This window comes from Spermophilus citellus (genome assembly GCF_964194105.1).
Source record: "Spermophilus citellus genome assembly, chromosome: 9".
In the NCBI taxonomy this organism is placed as follows: Eukaryota; Metazoa; Chordata; class Mammalia; order Rodentia; family Sciuridae; genus Spermophilus; species Spermophilus citellus.
Window position 1 is genome coordinate 105,323,433 of NC_138191.1, and position 23,189 is coordinate 105,346,621.

At 43.5% G+C, this 23,189-nt stretch overlaps 1 protein-coding gene across 1 annotated transcript; it reads right to left on the reverse strand.

Moving 5' to 3' along the window:
- KIF2C (kinesin family member 2C) lies at positions 1-22,609 on the reverse strand. Its single transcript, XM_081308360.1, has 21 exons — positions 22,513-22,609; positions 21,454-21,548; positions 18,581-18,682; positions 18,369-18,417; positions 14,322-14,441; positions 11,927-12,049; positions 11,344-11,444; positions 10,635-10,730; positions 10,041-10,095; positions 9,795-9,957; positions 7,564-7,654; positions 7,242-7,305; positions 7,073-7,164; positions 6,205-6,347; positions 5,169-5,373; positions 4,950-5,060; positions 2,893-2,960; positions 2,495-2,603; positions 2,279-2,392; positions 270-393; positions 1-126 (listed from the first exon to the last, which is right to left on the reverse strand). Exons 1-21 carry the CDS (start codon positions 22,580-22,582, stop codon positions 44-46), a joined length of 2,178 nt encoding a protein of 725 aa, XP_081164486.1. The 5' UTR covers positions 22,583-22,609; the 3' UTR covers positions 1-43.
- Between the last annotated feature and the right edge of the window lie 580 nt (positions 22,610-23,189).

The following is a 23,189-nucleotide window of genomic DNA, read 5'->3' on the forward strand; positions in this document are numbered from 1 at the left end:
GGAGGCTGGGTGTGAAAACCAAACAGATCTTTATTTGCAGTTGTCACTGGGGCCGTTTCTTGCTGTTCATTTGTTTGCTAGCCTGCTCTTCCAGCTGCATGGCCAGGCGCAAAGCCTTGATGACATCTGGAAGGAAGGGGCAGTGGTGTATGAGGAATTAATGAGAATCTAAGAGGCCCCCATTCACTCAGGGCAGAGTTGACATCCCCTGCATTGCCCAGAAGCCAGCAGGTCACCACTGCCCAATGCACAGAAGGAGCCACACCCACCTTGAAAGGCTGAGAGGTGCTTGGCTTGCTGGGCCACAGCATATTCTGCTTTGTTCACAAAGGTCTCCAGATCATAGTCTGGTTGCTCAGATATCTCAGAGAGCTCAAGCCAGCCTGGTCCTTGCTGTAAAAACACAGGGAGGACCTTGTAGATTCAATAATGACCAAACACTTCAGCAAATTATTCCTGGGCCCCAAACATCTGCAATGCAGATGCCTGTGTAAGATGCCATACCTCTATCCATGGTCTATACACTGTCTCCTGACCCTTTTCCCTGGGAAAACCTTTCTTTAATTAAAAAAATATATATATATACACACACACACACACACACACACACACACACTTAGTTGTAGATGGGGACAATACCCTTATTTATTTACTTACTTATTTATGGTGCTAAGGATCAAACCCAGTGCCTCACACGTGCTAGGCATGTGTTCTACTATTGAGCCAAACCCCAGCCCTGGAAAACCTTTTTTGAAGGAAGAGTGTGGAGGATTTGACCTAGAGGTGTTTTATCATTAAGCTACATCCCCCTGACCCTTTTTATTTTTAGACAGGGTCTAAATTGCTTAGGGCCTTGCTAAGTTGCTGAGGCTGGCTTTGAACTTGTGATTCTCGTGACTCAGCCTCCTGAGTCACTGGGATTACAGGCATGTGCCAATAATACTCAGCCTTTAAAAAAACAAAACAAACAAACAAACAAAAAAAAAAACAGTCTTGGGATGAACCCAAGGCCTTGCACATGCTAGGCAAGCGCTCTATCACTATACCCTTGGCCACAGTGATATATCGAGAACTCTATGAGCAGCTAGATGTGGTGATACATGCCTATAATCCCAGCAGTTTGGGAGGCTAATGGCAGGAGGATCACAAGTTTGAGGCCAGCCTGGGCAACTTAGTAAGACCCCGTCTCAGAATTAAAAAAAAAAGTGTTGGGTATGTAGTTCAGTGGCAAAGCATCCTGGGTTCAATTCCTAATACCATATAAAACAGAGCAAAACTCTAGGACCACATCACCACTCTATTTAAATCCCTTCTAAAACCACTGCCTTCATAATGAAGTACATGCCCAGGGTCCTGCTCACCTGTTCATAGCCTCAATCTCCCTCTATCATTCTTATTTTTTTAAGAGCATTTTTTAAAATATTTATTTATTTTTTAGTTTTCAGTGGACACAACATCTTTATTTTATTTTTATGTGGTGCTGAGGATCGAACCCATTGCCCTGCGCGAGCGTGCTACCGCTTGAGCCACATCCCCAGCCCCCTCTATCATGTTTTGTTCTGACCACATTATTGTTAAAAGTGCTATGTCCTTTCAAACCTCAGTACACCTGAACACTCCAGGAAGGCAGGACCTGCCTAAACCTTATCTTTCACAGTCCAGCCTCACAAGTGCTTCAAATTCTTGTTTCTACTCTGTATTCCTCAGAGAGACCCACTGTTAAGATACACTTTTGTGCCTTTCCCCAATAGCAGGGATCAGAACAGCAGTATCATCTGCCAGTTAACTCAATTCAATGTTAGGCACTATGCTGATGCCTTATAAGCATGTCACATAATCCTTAATGACACCATCCTGTCTTATCCATTTTAGGGATGAAGAAACTGAGGCTCAAGTAAGCAAGTGAGGCTAAATGACTTTCACAAAGAAATATCACTTTAAGGGCATACTACCTGTATCTGATGTTTTAGGTCATGGTTTTAGTATAGGAACTGGAACATTCACTGAATAAGTAAGATCTCTGCATAAATGACTCTTTAAACCCTCATTCAGGAGCATGGAGGAAGGAGACTAGCTGCAGCTAGGATGATGCAGGAAATTCTATAGTGTCAGGCTGGAAAAGAGGGTGTTGTGGTAATTAGCTACCCTAGGAGAACACTAGATAGGTAGAGATTTAGGAATGCCTCTTATAATCCCAACCTAAATTCCTGTGGGAACAGAACTCCAATCACATTCCAGATGGATATGCGGTCTCTTCCTGTCCAGGACCTGTTCCCACCTGAATAATCTCCTTGAGCTCTTCCATGGCCCTCTCCTCCAGCTCCCTGATCTGTGTCATGGCTTCATTAAAGCTGGACATCTGGGAAGATAGTTCCTCCTCCTCTTTGGAGAACTAATGAACCAAAATGAGAGAAACAACAGTATGCAGAGTGTGGCCAGTTTCCACTTCAGCAAGTCATGCTTCCCTCTTGCCTGGCCCCACCAGCCCCCTTACATTATTGCCTGTGATCAGCGGCCCATTAGAGCTGGCTTCCATCTCTTCTGTTTCCATTTGAGTTGGTTGCTCTCCACTGGGCCCACTGTGGGGACTCAGCTCCTTGACTCTGAGGAAATAAGAAGGTCTCAAATCCCATGGCAGCCCCTTACACTCATCACAGGAGTGCAGCACCACTTAGGCTGCAAACTGCCTTCAGTCAAGAAGAGGTGGCATAACCTGAAGCTGGACTGGACAAGACTCACACACTGACTGCAGGGGATTGGGATGGATCTAGCACCTCCCACCTCCCACTAAGTCAGAGACAGGTATAGAGTAGACACTGGGAGCCCCCAGTCTCCTCCTTTCTCATCAATGTTATTCCTTTCCCCATCCTACCTGGCTGTAGGTCCTCATACCTGTCAGCATATCTTAGTGTATTTAAAGTATATTCACAGGAGCTTATGCCTGGTGAGATCATGGCAATCTACAAAAGAGGAAAGGGTGGTTTAGAGATTCAGAATCACAGGGTGAAGGTGCAAGACAGCTTATTCCTGGAGTAAATGCCAGGAAACCTACGTGGTAAGGTAGGAGGACTCATTTAGCACCCATGCGGTGCTAGGCAACTTGCCCCATTGGGCAAGTTAAACACTTGCAAATTAAGTTGCTTTAAAAATTGGTACCTGAGGGCTGGGGTTGTGGCTCAGTGATAGACTGTTTGCCTAGCATGTGTGAGGCACTGGGTTCGATTCTCAGCACCACATACAAATAAATGAATAAAATAAAGGTTCATCAACATCTTAAAAAAAAAATGGCACCCTGCCTTTTTTTTTTTTTTGGTACCAGGGACTGAACCCAGGGCGCTTAACCACTGAGCCACATCCCTAGCCTTTTTACTTTTTATTTTGAGACAGGGCCTCATAAGAGTTGCTTAGGACCCTGCTAAATTGCTGAGGCTAGATTTGAACTCGGAATCTTCTTGCCTCAGCCTCCATAGCCGCTGGGATTACAGATGTGTGCCACTCTGCCCAGGTCCAGGCTGGATCCTTTTGGGCTCAAGTGATTCTTGGCCACACTAGTAGCTGAGTAGCTGTGACTATAGGTTATTACCATGCTTGGCTTGGTTCTCTACTTTTAAAGGCACACCTAATTATCTTTTTTTTTTTTTTTGTACTAGGGATTAAACCCAGGGTTGCTTAACCACTGAGTCACATTCCCAACCCTTTTTATTTTGAGACAGGGTCTTGCTAAGTTGCTGAGGCTGGCTTTCAACTTGTGATCCTCCTGTCTCAGTCTCTTAAGAGTTGCTGGAATTACATACATGTACCACCACACCCAACTAACTATCTTGCTTTTTTTATCCCCTCTACCAAGGTTACATTCCAAAGTGCTGTAGCTCCTATTGGAAATTTCAGCTCACCCAGGTTGTGGGATAATGCCTCAGGGAAGAGAGTTTAGAGCTTAGTCAAAGGGGTTGAGGGGTGGGTCAGTGATAGGCATGCTTGCCTAGCATGTCCAAGGCACTGGGGTATTGGGGGTTAAAAAAAAAAAGAGCTTAGTCAAAAAAGCCCTCCTTCCTCATGAAAAGGCAGGAGTGAGGATATTCCTTGGAGAGGAGAGATGACAGGCCTCACTTAGAAGGACTTGGGAGATAAAACAGGGAAGGGGATAACAAGTTAATAGAGACAATAGCTTCATGCTCCAGTCTATTTCCTAGACTGGGAGTCAATAAACTTGAAGGAAGCCCAGAAAGAGATGAGGACTTCCCTCTCTTGCTTCCCCTTAAGTCTATCTTCTGAATTCTGGGCCTCTTTTCTCACTAGGTAAGGTAGGAATGACCTCTCCCAAAATCAAGACCTGTGTCTTCACACAGTAAAGGGAGTAGATCCTTTCTTCTCTGCCTGGGTGGGCAGTGAAGCTGTTGCTGAAAAGCAGGGTGTAGAAGCCCAGTGAAGAACATAGTGATGATCTGGGTTCAGAGGCACATATGTATTCAGGAGGTGGAGGCAGGATTGCAAATATGAGGATGGTCTCTCCTCAACTCAGTGATGACTTGCCTCAGATAAAAAAATAAACAAAATAAAGGCACTGTGTCCATCTACAACTAAAATATTAAAAGTAATAACAACAATAAAAATAAGGGGGGCTCAGTTGGTAGAGTGCTTGCCTTGCACGCATAAGGCCCTGGGTTCAATCCCCAGCACTGCAAAAAAAAAAAAAAAAAAAAAAAAAAAAAAAAAAAAAAAAATTAAAAATAAAAATAAGGGCTGGGGATATAGATCACTGGTGGAACATTTGCTTAGAATGTGAGGCCTTGGGTGGTTCAATTGGCAGCACCACACTTGAACACAAACACAAAGAGCCTAGGAACACAGGCAGCCTGAGGTGCTGAGTGGGAAGCTCAGGGACAGTATTAAATGTTTCCTTGGAAAGCAACTCTCCTCTGCACCATCATGTCCAAAGTGGCATTACTCACCATGCAAGTCCTTGAATTCTCCCCAATAAAGGAGTCCCTCAGCACCTGTGTCAGCTTGCTCTCACGGAATGGGGTATGAGCCTTATTTTGTCCCAGGGCTCTGATGCACTCCTGTGGGACAGCAGGAACAACTGAGGGTCCTTCTTTCCTTTTGTGCTGCCCATTCCCTCCCATCCCAGCTGCACACCAGGTGAACCCCCTCTAGCTAGCCTCTGCTACCTTCAGGGCCAGGAGACTCTTGTTGATTTCAGCGCCTTCCATGCGGGTCTGCCGGTCAGCACTGGAAGTGTCTGCACCTCGCTCGTTTCCTGCCAGATCCACCAAAGAGAATTTGCCATGCACTCTCCCTTTGGCCCGAAGAATAATCTGGAAGCAGGCATGGGAGCGGGAGGAGTTGGAGTTGGCAAATGTCTGCCCAGAAGTCCTGTGGCAGAGGAGGGCAAAGAAAGGACATGAGCTTCTAGGGTCACAAGCTCCCAGGGCACCCCAGTCCACAACAGGAGAGATTCTAAGAAGTCCTGTGTCTGCCTGTTCTATACTTCCATTCTGCCCTCCCTAGACACTAGTTCTCTCTCCATCTCTGAACCTGGGGATAAGAACCCAGGGAAGAATGAGCTGCCTCTGCTACAGGGCACACACAGTGATGTCATGAACTACTTGTCTGAACTTGAGGGCCCTGCATAGGGCAACCCCTCCTTGGCCCTCCATAGCTACCCAGCAACCACTGCACCATGCCAGCACTTCTTTCCTTTTTGGGTATTGGGGCCTGAACAGGCACACTACCTCTGAGCTCCATCCTGTTTTTATTTTTTATTTTGAGACAAGGTCTCAATGAACTGCCCAGGCTGGCCTCAAACTTGCAATCCTCCCGCCTCATTCTCATCCTCCGGAGTTGGTGGGATTACAGGATACAACACCACACCTAGCAGTGCTTCTCTATTTCTATATGGAGGAGCTATGGGCCCTATTACTTCTAGCCCATAATAGATCCAGAGCTCCTTCCTGACTTCCACCAGAAAGGAAGGGAAAACAAGAATTTCATAGATGCCAGGAAGCTTGACTTGATTAAATTTAAGTTGTTTTGAACTGTTTTTGCTGAGTCTGTGGCCCTAAGTCATTTGTCCCATGGAGATCCTTTAAAATAGAGGCCTTCACAGCCCTTACCATGCTGGGGGAAAAAGTGCTATATGTGCTAAATGGCCTCACCTGAATCAGGCTTCAGAAGGTGGCCCTCTCCCCTTTCCAGAACTCTAACCTGCAGGCACTGCCTATGTCGATCATCTTGATAACATCTTCGGCTGAGTTAACCAGGTGCTCCTGTAGCCCCACCACCTGCACCTGTTGCTTGCCATCTTCCAGCACACGCAGCTTGGCCTTCTTATTAAGCAGGTCGAACAGCTGTGCCAGGCAGGGGAAATAAGGGTAAAGTCACAGGCACCAAATGCCCTGCCCAACTTTTTCCTAAAGTGTCTGCTCCAGCTTAGACAAGGGTTGGCAGCAGGAAAGGCAGAGAGCATACTAGCTGATAGGGTATCAGGCCAGCAGAGGGTAGTATGCTTGAGATCTGAACCAGTGTGCCTCAGTTTAATCCAACTCTGCTACTTTACTAGCTGCATGAGGCTGGGCAAGTTAATGAATCACTCTACTGTCTCTACAGATGGAAGACAAGCTAGAGTGCATAGAATAGTGCTTAGCACATAATATCCTGTTAATGGTAAATAATAGCTATGTTTATTATCTAGGCACTGCTCTAGGGAAGGAAACTCTGCAAAAACATAGGGGATGTAGAGAGACAGAAAGAGATACATAGGGAGTGGGGAAATGAACATAAAAATGCAGTCAGGGGAAAAGGTTATAAAGGAAGTGTGTCAAGGGAAGAAAGGGCATATATAAGGCAAACCTTCCATCTAGAGGGAGCCCTGAGGAGTATTTCTGCTATAATTGTTGAGCTTGGCTACTATCTCATGATCAAATGAAACTTCCTACACAAGTCAAGCCAGAATGGCCCAAAGATATGACAGTTAACTAGTTTGTTTGTTGGCTTCTACCACTTCTAGCCAACTTCAAGGTTTTAGAAAATCAGGGACCCCAGCAGCATAAAAAGAGGGCTCCCTGCCAGCTACCTTCCCATTGTAGATCTCGAAGAATGTCACATAGACTTCCAGGCCCAGGTTCCGGTAGCGGGACTGATTCTTCAGGAGGAAGACGTCCCGGGCTGAGGGAGAGAGCCTGGATAAGTGAGCAACTTGCCTTTCTATACCCAACCCCGATGCAGCAGAATACACTACTTACAGGCCATGGCGTAGATCCCCTTGGATGCATTCTGAGCTTTACCAGACAGGTCTCCACCCATAGTCTGCAAAAAGAAGAGGTAGATGACTATGGTAAAGGCCTTTGGCCTTGGCCAGAGCAATACTGGCTCTATTGCCAAAAGAGGCCACACCAAAAACAGGAACTGGACCTGCTAAGGTACTACCTATATCTGGAATGGTGTGTGTGTGGTGATGGAGCATCTGCACTGAGGGGACTTTCTGCAAGAAACTAATTGTTTTCATTTTCAGAGACTCAGTGCTGTACCATAGGAAGGCTCTCCCTTCTATACCTGAATACTCACATGAGTCTTGCCACTTCCTGTCTGCCCATATGCAAAACAAGTTGCTTTTCCTCCTTCAAAAATTGTCTGTACCAGTGGCCTTGCTGTGAACCTAGGAGAAAGTACGAAGTAGAGGGAAGTGTTTGTATAATCACCTTGGTATCCAAGGGGGACTGGTTCCAAGACCTCCCTGCACCCACACAAATCAGCAGATGCACTGCTGGTAGCAGGCCTTCCCTGGCCCCCGGGGCCCAGCCCCCAGTTCCTTATTCTGCATGTCAAAGTGGCCAGCTCACAGGGTCGTGATGCAGGCTTGCGGTTTCATGTTTATCTGCCTCAGACATATGTGCCTTTTTGGGAACATCTTGGCCTTCTTGGAGCTTCCTGATAAGGCACGGTCACGGTAACCCAAGAGTAGCAGGTGTTAATCCTCCCGTTTTGGCTAAATTTCCACTGCAGTTATAGAAAGTATATAAGGGAACAAACTTTGATAATAAAGTGCACACACGCCTCCTCCTGGATGAAGAACCTTGGTGTCCTGTGTATTTCTTAACCCCACCGTCCCTCGCCGGACTCGGCTTCTGTCAGCCAGACGCGACATGCACACAAGTCCCTTACATAAAAATGATAGCATTTGCTTATAACTTAAACACACCTTATGGTATACTTTAAATCATCTGTAGATTACTTATAATACCTAATATAAGGTTTTTACTACATCGTTTAGGAAAGAATGACAAGAAAAAAGTCTGTCTAGTAAAGAAAATTTTGTTTCTCTAATATTTTCAATCTATAGTTGATTAAATCCACAGATGCAGAAACCAAGGTTACAGAGGGTTCTCAAAATGTGCTCCCTAAAAAAAAAAAATCAGACAACAAACAAACAAAAAAATGTGCTCCCTAGAATACAGTCCTTCTACTGCAGAGCTCTGGGGTTCCTCAGTTGCTTCTAAGCATTGTACTTCTCTCTTGCTTCAGTGGTCCAACCTGATCTCAATGCTACTACCAAATCTGTAATACTACCAACTAACTGGGAGGGTGGGGTGAGTATTAGACTGACCTGCCAGGAGCAAGCTGATGGCCCAACTCTAAGCTATCCAGCCTCTCCTATGACTCTAGACACCTAAGATAAAAACATGAGCTTAGCTGACAACCTGCAGCAAAAGACATAATACAAAGAGGAGAGCACAGTGGTGCATGTTTATAATCCCAGCTACTCTGGAGGCTGAGACAGGAGGATCACAAATTTGAAGCCAGCAACTTAGCAATACCCTGTCTCAAAATAAGCTGGGTGCAGTGGCACATGCCTGTAACCTCAGCAGCTCAGGAGGCTGGGACAGGAGGACTGAGGCCAATCTTGGAATTTAGTGAGGCCCCAAGCAACTTAGGAAGACTCTGTCTCAAAATAAAAAATATAAAGGATGTGGCTCAGTGGTTAAGTGTCTCTGGTACCTGGGTTTTGGTACCAAAAACAACCACAAAATAAAATAAAAAGGAGGCTGGAGCTATAGCTAAGTGGTAGAATGCATGCACGAGGCCCTATTTCAATCCTCAGTACTACCTCAATCCTCAGTACCCCCCCCAAAAAAAAGTAAATAAATAAATAGGGCTTGGATTATAGCTTTGTGGTAAAGCACCCCTGGGGTCAATCTCCAGTACCCTCCCCAAAAAGGTGGAGTCATTAGTCAGATTTAGCCTATGGAACAAACGATTACTCTTTGCTCTAGAATGGTGCTGTCTCCAATGGAACTTCCTGTAATGATGGATATGTTCCCTATTTGTGCCATATAGCCTCTGCCACATGTGGCTACTGATCACATGAAATATGGATAGTGTAATTATACAACTAAATTTCTTATTTGGCTTTCATTAGACTTAATTGAGGCTACTGGATGTGTACTATACAGAGAATATCTGGAGTTATCTGAATCTGCTAAGCCCAGTGGGTAAAAAAGCAGCAGCCCTGGAGCCTGCCCAGCCTAACCCCATTGTGTAATGGGTAATATCCCACTCATGATCTACTCAAGAATGGGCCACTCAAGTTGCAAAAAGGGATGTGGCAGACCCAAAATAGGGCCTTCCTATTGCCAGGAACCAGAGTTTGGAGGGCTGAACCAAAGAAAATACAGGAGGCCAGGTAGGGTCTCAGAAGTAACATGTCTGTGAGCATGTTACCACAATGTCCCACATCAAAGAGAGGAAGTGGTGGGGGAAGAAGGGGTATAAGGATAAAAAAAGAGGCAAGGACTAACCTGTAGACAACTTCATTTGAAGCTGTTTCATCAAATGCAAAATCAAAGCAAAATGCTTGGTTCTCTAGATATTTTGTTAAGTCCACTTTTAATTTGGGTTCATGTACCAGGAGGAGACACTTGCTAGGAACGGAAATCACATCAATTTCTTTCTTGGCCAATTCTGTGGAAGGAAGAATATTTCAGGGGATAATCCCTGGATGCAAGAGACCCTCAGTCATTGAATCCTCTGACTTAGTGGTTTACCTTGTTTATTCAGAGGGCGTTTCCTCACACACACACAAATCCTGTGCTCTTCAATCTACAAGAAGTTGAGGAGACAACCAAAGGGAAAAGGATCAGAGCAATATCAAAAGAAAGCTTGTCTACACCCTCTCCCCAGGTCCCAAGAGTAGACAATATCTAACATTAGGACATTAGCCTCTCCCATTAACCACTCTAGAGCACAAGGAGGTTGCACTGAATTTTATCAGTTTTCTTACTCTGCTGCCTGAAACAGGAGATTTCAATATTACTTTCATGAATGTTAGTAAGAGTCTAGCCTATCTACAGTGTGGGGGTTGTGGCATAGTTTGTAAGATCAGGACCTCCCACCTAGGCCCCATTCCTCCAACATACCAATGGGCATTTAAAAAACCAAAATGGGTTGGGGGTATGACACAGAGGTAGATTTTGTGCTTAGCATATGAGGCCTTGGGTATAATCCTTTGCATCAACAACAAAGAATAAAGGGTGAGTGAAGATTCCAGCATACTTTCAATTCTATAAAATCAAGTTTTCTGTCCCTTAATTGTATATCTACTCAGGAAAGAGAGGTAGGAGCTCTTTTGATTAACTTACAGGATCAGTCACATTAAGTGGATTACATTCCATAGTAGTCCGAAATTCTTTAATCATCCGGGCAAATTCCCAGTTTGGAAAGCTGTTGTCATACTCCTGTTTGAGATGAGGGTAAAAACAGATTGTTAAGTGCTCTCAAACGTGGTCCTAAGGGGCAGCAACAATGGCTCTCTGTATCAACTTAACAGTGGGCAAAGACCCACCCTGGCTCTAAGCTGAGAAGTCAGGTACAGATGAATTGAGCAGAAATTGGCAGGGGAGCCTAGACCCATACCACCCTAGGAAGTAGGACAACGGCCACTATTCCACATCTTGGGAGACACAGCAGCAGATTAGGCTTCCCCAGAGCAATTAACCCAACTAAAGGGAATCCACTGCAGTCATCCCCGCCTTGCAATACATGAAATTAGGGGGAGTGAAAAAAAGCCAGCAACTGTGCCCAGACACAACACCACACTGGGTGAGCATTTCATGTGTTTCCCTAGTGGACAACTGGCATCAAGTACTGCTCATCTGAGAGCCTGAAGATAAACTTCTGAATTATGTATTTGTTCTCTGAATCCTGACGAGAAATCAATTAAATTCCTATGTATCAGGATTGGAGTTCATGAAACGTTGGAGCCTCTCTCTCTCTCTCTCTCTCGTCTATAGGGCTTCAGTAAAGGGTGCCTGTCCCAAAATTTGCCCAAGCCTCCCAAAAGAAAGGTACCTGGGCTCGCCTTATTCTCATTTCAGTGTTCTGCGCTCTCTTCTCTTCTCGCTTGTTCTTCATTTTTTCCATTTCCTTCACAAGACATGATTTTCTCCGAACTAGAGGGAGAAAAGGAACCCAATCTTTTACCTGTGTGGTCAGTCTGCTGAGACTTGTATCTTTCCCAGAAACAGGCCTTCTCTAGATCCTCACCCTTAAATCATTATATGCAAGAAGCAGTAACGGGTCTGACTCCTGAGATAACAGAGCAGTGATAATAGCACTCAGTCTGATCCAAGCTCTATGACTCTGGTTATTTTCTCAACAATTAAAGAGGTAAGACAGCTCTGATTGGTCTTGAGTCACTCAGGGTGTTCAGGTTTTGGTCAACACCTTAGCTGTTAACACATCAATTACATGAGAAGGCTGCTGCCCAATCTTTCACCTCTAGTGAAAGAGTTCATAGCCACAGAAAAACATGCCTTCAAGATGACAAAAGGGTTTGAACTCAAGTGTCCAGGTAGGCCAGATTTGGGATAGATATTAATGATTTGTTCCACAATAGATAGGAACAGAAGAGCAGACAGCTTAGCGTGTCTACCTGAGTTCACAGGGTTTGTAGAAGAGCTGCCTCGGATGGAGTGAACTTGCTCTTCCACCTCCTCGCTGACCATCGTCAATGGTATTTCCACCACTGCAGGGCAGGAGGGCCTAGGGGGGCCCGCTGTGGGGGAACAAGAGTCACTGGAGAAGTAAGCAGGTACATGACAGCTGTCTTCATTTGGACCCTAGTGGGTCACAGGCCAGGAGGAAGGATACTATACTGCCTGCCAGGTCAGCAAGGGCCCAAGCCTTTCCAGCATAAACAGAACTTGGGCTTTTCCCTTCACCTTAGCTAACACCCTTATCCCAAGTCCCCTTTCTGCAGGGGCAGGACTCGGAGATCAAAATACCCTGAGGGTGCTGGGGATGTGGTTCAAGCAGTAGCGTGCTCGCCTGGCATGCGTGCGGCCCAAGTTTGATCCTCAGCACCACATACAAACAAAGATATTGTGTCCGCCAAAAACTAAAAAATAAATATTGAAAATTCTCTCTCTCTCTCTTAAAAAAAAAAAAAAAATACCCTGAGGTATATGGACTTTCCCATGAAGGGAAATACCTGGAGGCATGAACTCTGTAGACTTGCCCTAAGCATGTCTTCTCAGGCCAGGTTTTTCTACCCATTTGGGGGTAGCAGGGAACTTGGGCAACAACTAAACACATGGATTCAATAAGGAAGGTTCAATCCATAATGCCCCATTACCTCCCCATATGTGGTCATGACCCTTTCACTTACCTTTATCCTATTAGCTAACTTCGATACATGTCAAGTATAAGGATTATGTAGTTTAGAAAATCTGCATCTACTTTGTTTATCTATTAAAGGTTGATAAATACTTCACTTAAAAAATTATTTTAAAAATTCCACTTATGGGGCTGGGGATGTGGCTCAAGCGGTAGCGTGCTTGCCTGGCATGCGTGCGGCCCGGGTTCGATCCTCAGCACCACATAAAAAACAATGATGTGTTGTGTCCGCCAAAAACTAAAAAATAAATATTAAAAATTCTCTATCTCTCTCGCTCTCTTTAAAAAAAAAAAAAAAATTCCACTTATGGGGGCTGGGATTGTGGCTCAGTGGTAGAGCACTTGCCTAGCTTGGGCGGGACCCGGGTTCGATCCTCAGCACCACATAAAAATAAAAGGCATTGTGTTGTGTCCATCTACACCTAAAAAAAAATAAATATTAAAAAAAAATTCCACTTATATAAAGTAAAAAAAGAGAAAAGCTAATTTATGCTATTAGAAGTCAGGACTGTAGGTATCTGGGGGTTAGGAATTGAAGTCTGAAGATTTTTGGAAGGCTAGTAAATGCTCTGGTCTGGTGTTAAGTGAGTATGTTCAGTTTGAGAAAATTCATTGAAATATATATATATATATATACACACACACATATATACACACACACACCATACTTTATACACTGCATTGTGTGTACATACATATATATTTGTGTTTATGTATATGTATAGAAACACACACATACACACACACATATTTTGTGTGTGTTGTTTTAACTGAGTTTTTTGTTTGTACTGGGGATTAAGTCCAGGGATGCCAAGTCATATTTCTAGCCCTTCTTACTTTTTATTTTGAGACAGCATCTTGCTAAATTGCTTAGGGCCTTTCTAAATTGCTGAGTCTAACCTCAAACTTGCGATCCTCTTGCCTCATCCCCCTGATCCCCTGGGATTATAGGTGTGCGTCACCATGCCTGGCTTAACTGCATTTTTGTTTGTTTAGTATTTTTTGTGTTGTTGTCAATGGACTTTATTTTATTTATTCATATGTAGTGCTAAGAATCAAATGCAGTGTCTCACACATGCTAGGCAAGTGCTCTACCACTGAGCCACAACCCCAGCCCTTAACTGTGTTTTTTAAAAAAGAGGTCATGCCAGGTATGGTGGCACATGCCTGTAGTCCCAGCAGCTTGGGAGACTGAGGCAAGAGGATCGCAAGTTCAAAGCTAGCCTCGGCAACTTAGTGAGATCCTGCTCTAAATAAAAAATAAAAAGGGCTGGAGATGGGCTGGGGCTGGGGCTCAGCAGTAGAGCGCTTGCCTAGCACATGTGAGGTGCTGGGTTCGATCCTCAGCATCACATAAAAATAAATAAAATAAAGATATTGTGTTCCACTACAACTAAAAAAAAAAAGGGGGGGGGGCTGGGGATGCGACTCAGTGGTTAAGTACACCTGAGTTTAATCCCTAGTACCAAAAATAAAAAATAAAAGGGATCATGTCCAGATAAGGAAACAGTGTTAGTAAGGCTGAGGCAGAAGAGTACTGAATCCAGAATGGAAGAATTCTAGGATCTTCTAGCACAGGCACAATGTGTGCAGTCTGCTTCAGGGGTTCAAGTGGGGATTTTTTTTTTTTTTTTTTTTTTTTTTTTACTCACTGGGAACTGAAAACTTGCGGGAGTTGGTAGATGCAGGTAGTTCAACGTCCATATCATTTTCCTGAGCGGTGATTCGAACCTCTGAGACAGTGGACATACGACTAGAGTGGCTTCGAAGACCTAAAGACCCCAAGGTAACAGCCAATCAGTTCTGCATGATCGGGAGGGCCAAAGGGGGCAAGAAGAGAGCAGACGGGCAAAGCTCCAAGATTCTGCACTGGTGAGCTAAAACATACCCAGCAGAAAAGAAACCCAGCTATTTCATATTCCTTCAACCCATAGAAAGGAAATGTTAGATCAAAGTACCAGTGACCCCAAAACTTATTTGTTGTGTACATTCTCGAAAATCTTGTAGTTCTGGAAGGCAAAAATCTCTTTCATAAGAGCATCTGCCTTGGGTAAATGGATGAACTTATAGCAAATCTGAAATCATTCTGAAGAGACAGAACTTTTTCAATTGAGAAAAAGGCAGACCTTTTTCAATTCTTATTAATTTTAGCAGCAGCAGTACCTACCACTGTTCAATTTTCCTATATCTTCTAATATTCTCACATTATAAGTTAAGGCTGGGATACAGCTCAAGGCACAGTGTCTGTTTAGCATGCACAGGCCCTGGGTTCAATCCCCAACACCAACACCATGACTACAAAACACTATAAGGTAAATATTAGGATATCCATATCATGGGAGAGAATATTCAGGTTTAGAGACATTAAGTAATTTTTAAATGTCACTTAACTACTAAGTCCCCAGAGTCAGGACTTAAAAGACTATAAAAATCTAGGCTTTTCCCACTGCTCTTGGGCTTTACAGAGTCAGTCCTGGGTCACATCATCAGAAACCCATAGTATCAGATACACTTGTTTTCAGGAATCAAAGAATGCTTAACTGAGAGAATTAGCTAAATTACACCTGAATTCTTGTTAATTTATACAAATCCATATAGTTTCCTCTGTAAGAAACACTTTATTACCTACAAAATTTATCAGGTTTGTCATAAATTTGGAAAAAGAACACATGGGCTCATGTAAAAACTTATACTGAATTTCTGAGTGTCACAGGTTTAGACTGAAGGCTTTATGTATAAATGATTCCCAACTTATTTGTTTTTGTTTTGTTTTGGTTTTGATTTTTTTGGTACTGGGGACTGAACCCAGGGGCGCTAAGCCACTGAGACAGGTTCACAGACTTTTCTTATAGTGGGATTACAAGGCATGTGCCACTGCATCTGGCACAGATGTTGTTCTGAAATAATTTTTCAACTTTATAATGGTGTGAAAGTGATATACATTCATTAGAAACTGACTTTGAGCCAGGCTGGTGGCTCACACCTGTAATCCCAGGGACCTTGAAGGCTGAGGCAAGAAGATCCCAAGTTCAAGGTCAGCCTCAGCAGTTTAGCAATGCCCTAAGCAATTTAGTGAGACCCTATCTCAGAATTTGAAAGGGCTTGGGAATATAGCTAAGTGGTAAAGCACCCCTTGGTTCAATCTCCAATACAAAAAAAAAAAAAAAAAATTAAAAAAACTTTGAATTTTGATCTTTTCCCATGCTAGCCAAATTCTGTAAAATATGCTTTCCAGCAACAAGATGCTGATCCAAAGTAGCCATGAGATCACTAAGGCAATATACTATATTCTACAATGTACTATGCTGCCAAGCTATGATGTTCTGTAGGTTAAGTGTAATAAATGCAATTTTTTTTTTTCAATACTAGGGGTTGAACCCAGAGCCTAGTGCATCCTAGGCAAGCAACTGACCTCTGAGCTATCTCCCTATCCCTTATTTTTAAGACAGAGTCTTGTGAAATCGCCCAGGCTGTCTTCGAACTTTTGATCTTCCTGCCTCAGCTTCCTGAGTAGCTGGATCACGCTCAGTTTAAATACATATTTGGCTTAACTATAATATTATATATATATAGCTAGGGATTGAACTCAGGGTCTCACATATGCTAAGACAAGCACCCCACAGCTGAGTACTTACAATATTTTCAGTTTACAATGGATGTATTAGGACATAACTCATTATAAGTTTGTAAGTCAAGGAACATCTATACCCCATTTCTTTCAAAAAGAGCATGAACTATTAAAAGTTCCCTATTTCATAAATGATTTCCTTTTTCTTTTTTTCTTTCTTTATATTTTGGTACCAGGGATAGAACCTATAGACGCTTAACCACTGAGCAACATCTCTAGCTCTTTTTTATTTTTTGAGACAGGGCCTTGCTAAGTTGCTGAGGCTCACTTTGAACTTGTGATCCTCCTTCCTCACCCTCCTGAACCACTGGGATTACAAGTGCGTGCCACTATGTCTGGTCTCACAAATGATTTCTAATCTTATGTTTCATTTCTACTATTGACTAACATGCCTATTTATAAAGCTCTTAGTTTGTTTTTAAAGGAGGTGTGGGGTTGGGGGCATGTAGCTCAGTGGTAAAAAATATGTGCTTAGCATCTATAAAGTTCTGGGTTCGGCACCAAAACAAAAAAGGAGCTGTGCCAATAGCCCTTGAGGACACACACATGGAATAGGACCACTGATTACCATTCTCATCTCCCCTGCAGGCCCAATGGTACAACAGCAAGAGGGCCAGCACCATTGGATCCAGGCCCTGTCCAAAATTACAATGGCATCATCTTCCATTTTGGCCCTCATGAATCTGAAGCTTCAGCCAAGCATTCTCTGGGTCTTAAGATAGTTGGGAGGGCTGGGGTTGTGGCTCAGTGGTAGAACACTCGCCTAGCATGCATGAGGCACTAGATTCGGTCCTCAGAACCATATAAAGACATTGTGTCAACCTAAAACTAAAAAATAAATACTTAAAAAATAAAATGATAGTTGGATCATATCAGGGTAGTGATAATCTCTGTAGGACAGTTGTGCAGGTTCAATGACCTGCAAGGTACAGCTGGCTCTGAGTTAATAAGCTATATTTCTTAGGCAACTTGTGCCTAGATCAATCCCCTATAATCAGTCTACTGTTGCCAAAGTAGGGTTATGCTGACTATTTCTACAGAGAAAGTCCAACCCTTGTATGAAATATGATATGTCAAGAGCTTTGTAATGTTGTGAACAACCAATTAAAAAAAAAAAAAAAAAAAAGTCCAACCTTTTCCAAGAATATGAGGCATTGCTATTTCCCCTCCAGGCCCCAATCTCTCATCTCCATAGCACTTTTTTTGTTTTTGGTACTAGGGATTGAACCATGGGGCACTTTATCACTTAGTTATATCCCTGACCTTTGCCTGACTCCATAGCACTGTTTCCTTTACCCCTCATCCACCCCCAGGCACAGTAAGAATTTATTCCTATCTCCTCCATAGCATTATTGACTGCACTTCCTTTTCCTTTTTTTCTTCTTCAGTACTGGGGCCCCTCATATGCTAGGCAAGCAGAATCACATCCTTAGCCTTTTTATTTTTTAATTTATTATTATCATCACTTTTTTACAGTACTAGAGATTAAATCCAGGGCCATGAATGCACTAGGCAAGTGCTCTATTGACCTATATCCCCAGCCCTTTTATTTTGAGACAGGTCTTGCTAAGTTGCCAAGGCTGACTTGCAACTTGCAGTTTCCTGAGTAGCTGGAATTATAGATGTGAGCCACTATATCTGGCTTAACTGCATTTCCAAACAACCCAGACCTTTTCTCAGAGCCTCATTCCAAGACACACTATTCCCCAGAGGAAGATGAGCCCTAACCCTAACCTTAACCCTTCCAGTGGCTGATTCCTACCATCCCCAGCACCAGGCTCTGGATTCTACAGAAAAGATATCTAAGCCAGTAAGTCTCGCCAGTTACCTGCACTGACGAGATGAACACAAGTAAGTAAATTTTTCAGTTGCACCAGTCATTTACGGTTGGCTATAGATGGAAATCTTCCTCACTGAGAAAGATGTATGAAACACAGGGCAGGACTCAGCCTACACATAAAGCCATCTGCTAAACTAAAGCAATGAATCTGCTTTACAATTTCTACTAGTCTGTGCCCCAGGCACATTAATCTTAACACAAATGCCATTAAAATATTAGAAATCAATTTACCTTCTTTTGGAGCAGGAATTTTGGAGTTGACTGATCTGCGTTTTTGTTTCTGAAAAACAAATGACCACAATATATTGCTTTTAACAATTCTCAGGGACATATCCTGGGCCCACATGCTGTTGAAGTCCCAGGCAGTCCCAGAATGAGCCAAGAGCTACTAAGTGAAGTGACTTCTCTACGACATTAGCTACAGTTAGATGATAGGCACCTACCTGGACTGTTACATTTTCCTGCAAGGGCAGGTTGTCCTTTAGGTGTAAGGGGAAAAGCTGTAAGAGTTCTGGATTTATTGCAGCCACATCATCAAAATCAATCTGAAAGGAACAAGAAAGAGTTTCAGTAAAACAACATAATGTTCAATCCAAATACATCTTTGGGGGTTGGAGTTGTGTCTCAGTAGTAGAGCACTTGCCTAGCATGTATGAGGCGCTGGGTTCAATTCTCAGCAAAACATAAAAATAAATAAATAAAATAAAGATATTGTGTCCATCTACAACTAAAAATATTAAAAAAAATACATCTCTGCAACCAAATTACCCCTAGATTTAGATTTTTACCAACCTTAAGTTCCACTAAGTACTTATAGCTATAAAACAAATATTTATTCCTTAATAATGGTTTACCATCTAGATGGATATGGGTTTCTGATTTCCAAGCCAATGATATATATATCAGTGATATGAGGTGAGGAGGAAGGCAGATAGGCAGGCATACAGGTAGTCCACAGTAGACCTAGCCTACTTGGCTCCCCTGTTGTTCTGCTGGGCAGTGAGGTCCCATTGGACACTGTCCCCTAAGTACCTCTTGCTAGCTGACACAGAGGAAGAAACAAGTTTGAACTGTCTGGTGATAGTTAAAATGAAGGGCCCTTCAGGATCTCATTGGCAGGAACAAGTTCCTGACAGCTACAACCTAACCCTAAGTCTACCTACATTTTCTACTGAGCCCAGAAACTTCTTTCCTAGTCACAGCTTCCTGCTCATGCCTCCCCTAGTACCTGCTCATGCCTGCAATGAGGTCACAATTCTAGGTTTACATCAGGGTCCTGCAACACTTTAGAAACAACTCAAACTTTACCAGCATAATTTCACAGCAGATTCAAACACACAAGATTGGGCTGCGGGTGTAGCTCAATGGTAGAGTGTTTGCCTAGCATTTACAAGGCCCTGGGTGTGATCCCTAGCATCACAAAAGAAGAAAAAAGAAGTCTGGACTTTATTCTAATGGCAACATTTGAGCTGGAGTGAGATCCAACAAGAGATATATTCCTAAATGAACAAGAGACCACAAGGAACTTCTTATCACTGATTAAAAGGTATTTTAGGAGCCGGGAGTGGTGGTCACACCTGTAATCCCAGTGACTTGGGAGGCTGAGGCAGGAGGATCTCAAGATGGAGGCCAGCCTCAGCAACTTAGCAAGACCCTCAGCAACTTAATGTGGTGATACATGCTTGTAATCCCAACGACTCAGGAGGCTGAAGCAGGAGGATAGCAAGTTCGAGGCCAACCTTGGCAATTTAGCAAGACCCTGTCTCAAAATAAAAAGTAAAAAAGACAGGGGATATAGCTCAGTGGTAGAGCACCCCTGGATTCGATCTCCAGTATTATTAAAAAAAAAAAAAAAAAAAAAAAAGAAGAAAGAAAGAAAGAAAGAAAGGAATTTTAGGACCCTTTTGCTCCCTTAGATATAGATACTGGGAATCCTTGTTCTCAAATACACCAACTAAATATCTGCATACCTAGTGCATACCTATGCACTATTGCAAGCAAGCCTTTTCATTAAGCTCCACGAGCAATAGCCCAGAGGTGTCTTATTTGTTTCTGTATTCCCAGCACCCAACACATGGTCTAGAATTTTGGAACTAGTCCAAAAGCATTTGCTTTATAAGTCCTCACAAGAACTCTGAAATAGTCTCACTGCCTGCATTCTATGGATAAGGAAATTAAATTCCTCTTTTTTGGGGGATACTAGGGATTGAACTCAGGGATGCTCTACCACTAAGCTACATCCCCAGACTTTTTTTTTTTTTTTTTTTTGAGACAGGTCTTGCTAAATTGCTGAGGTTGGCCTTGAACTTGCAATCCTCATGCTTCAGCCTACTAAGTCACTTGGATTACAGTTGTGTGCCACCATGCCCAGAAGGAAATTAAATTTCTAAGAAAGACAGAAATATGCCTGAGAACACACAAAGCAGAGGCAGAGGCAGATTAGGTTTTTTATATTCACAGTCCAGTGAGCTTTTTACAGCACCAAATGCCTCTAGAGCATAAATGCCCAAGGTATATCTCTCTTCTCAAAATCATTTCAAGGCTTCTTGCTGCCTGCAGAAGAATACCTAAACATCTTAGGTCTCAAAGATAAAGACCCTCCAGTCTCTCTAGCATTTTTTGCTGCTACCAAAGCATTCCTTAGCCCTACACTGTCTGTGACCAACTTTTCACTAAACCCTATGTGTGCTGCCTGGCTATTTTAGCTAAGCCTCATGCTCCACTCAAGCCAGCCCATCCTCAAGAGTCTCTACCTAAGCTGCTCCAGCACTACCAGCCTGTGCTAGTCATTAAAGTTGCCTTGTTAGTTAACATTTCAAAAACATACTTTTGTTTCTTTAAGCTGGTTTTGCACCCAAACCAATACTATAGGTAGTGTGTACTCAGAACCTGGCTTAGGTTAGTTAGCAAGGTTTGGGATTAGCTATAGTTTGATTTCTACAAACACAACCCATGCTGTGGATTTCTTCACTTGAGAACGTGTTTGACTAAATAAAATTCCAATTTGATGGGCACAGTGGTGCATGCTGGCCAGCCCAGGCAACTGAGTGAGACCCTGTCTCAAAATAAAAAGGCTGAGGATGTAACTCAGTGGTATAATGCTTACCTGGCATGCATACATCCCTGGGTTTGATACCCAGTACTAGAACACCTTTTTAAATCCCAATGCATCCCAAGAGGGATTTTTTTTTTTTTTTAAGAGTGAGGAGGATAGCACAACACCAGAAACTAGGGTCTCACGGGTCCCATTTCCACACTGATCCTTTGCATATAAAGGTATTAAATGTGGTAGAAGAACCTACCACATAGAACCTACCTCTTTGCCTTTTGTGGTACTTCCTTCTGTCCATTCCACCGAAACACAGGATTTCTCCAGGTTCACAGTCCTTACTGTGGCACTGTGAATTAAGCCTACAGTATGAAAAGACCAGAGTTACTTGTCTTCTGAGAACTTCATTTTTCGGCTCCCACAGAGACTCCTAGTGTGGAGTTTACCTGGTAAAAGCAGATGAGTTTTTTTTTTTCTTTTTTAAAATCAGACACTAAGAGAGATAAATAGACTTTATGGGGCTTCACCCTTAGAACATTCCACAGTGTGGTGAGCAGAGAATAGATCTTAAATCCAGCTGTGGGGCTGAGCCCTAGGTTTGATTACCAGCACCACAAAACAAAACAAATAAAAACACTCCAGCTGAATGGGAAAAGGATTCACACCTACGCCAAAAAAAAAAAAAAAAAAGAGCCTGCAATGAAATGAAGGTATGTTTAAGTAAGAGTCATATAGTCCTTAGTTGCGCTGTTCTTAATCACAACACTGAGAATCTGGAACTTGCAGGTGTCCATAACTGATTTCTGGCGATCACGTCTGGCCATTCTCCTAACATTAGTGTTAGATCTGCCAGAGCTGTAGTACCTGCTTAACCAAAACAAAGGAACGGATTACCAGCTCCTCAAGAGCAGGGATCTTGTCTCGTTTACCTTGAATCACAGCGCCCGACATACTGCAACAACACAATATTTATTGAAAAATCGGAGGGGCTAGGAAGCAGAGGTTCCCACAAAGGCAGGGCAGTTTCATAAGAGATTTTTGGAAGGGAAGTTAATCTAGCAGCCCTAACTTCCCCGGGAGGTCCGAAGACCACTAAGAAACTCCGCCCACTCTCAGAAAGAAGGAACGGGATCCACAACCAGTGTAGAAGCTCTATCACTGAATAGGAACGGCCGACTGCCAGCCTGGGGATACGGACTGTGGGTGTGTAGCGGGTCTGAGGATCACCGGCCGAGTATGGGATCTGCCGTTTGGGGGCGGGGCAGTAACCTCAGCCCTCACATCGCTCACTGGTCCCTTTAGCCTCCGCAACCCCAACCCCCTTACCATTGCTGCGTTGGATATTGATGGAAAGACCGGGAAACAAACGGCCCTGATACAATGAGTCCATGGGCATTCGGAGGTCGGCGGCGAAGAAAAAGCAGATTCCCAAAAGTACACAACTCTGCGACGTAAACCGCCGCAGTTTAAATCCCGCGCGCCAGCGTCCCTGGTAACGTCATCACGCTGTCGCCGTTCTCGCTTCCGCCAATAAGCGGCGCCCTGTGGAGGAGCCTTGTGGAATAAATTGTCTCGGCCGATGGTCGGACGCACAGGACCGCCCATTCGTCTGGCCACACCCCGCGCGCTGTGCCTGCTGGGAACTTCGCCAGGCTAGCGAATTGGAAGCTCTGTGTTCCCGGTTTAAAGCCGGGTTCGGTTCTTCGTTTTAGGGTTCCCCAAACAGGGAAACTTCTGTATGTGTTTGACTGAGGGTTCTGGGGCTTTACAGACCTGGGTTCAAATCTTAGTTTCTTCAGTTACAAGTTCGGTGATCCGAGAAGTTAGAAGTTTGACTCTTGATTTCCTGTTTTGCACAAGGGGCATGTATGCTTTCCCCAGTGGAGAAGTTAGATGTAAATTTTCGAAAACAGTGACTCAGTACATATTTATTGAGTGCCTACCATATGGTATGCTTGGTTCTAGACTAGAGATAGTAGTAGTGAACAAGGTACATAGTTCCT

Bases quoted from the DNA above. Each gene is read 5' to 3' on its own strand.
- KIF2C (XM_081308360.1), bottom strand. From the start codon at position 22,582: ATGCCCATGGACTCATTGTATCAGGGCCGTTTGTTTCCCGGTCTTTCC. The intron at 7,655-9,794 runs GTTAGTCCTTGC...ACTTTCTCCTAG, and splicing joins TCAAATGAAGTTGTCTACAG to GTTCACAGCAAGGCCACTGG. The intron at 6,348-7,072 runs GTAGCTGGCAGG...TGCCTGGCACAG, and splicing joins TCGAGATCTACAATGGGAAG to CTGTTCGACCTGCTTAATAA.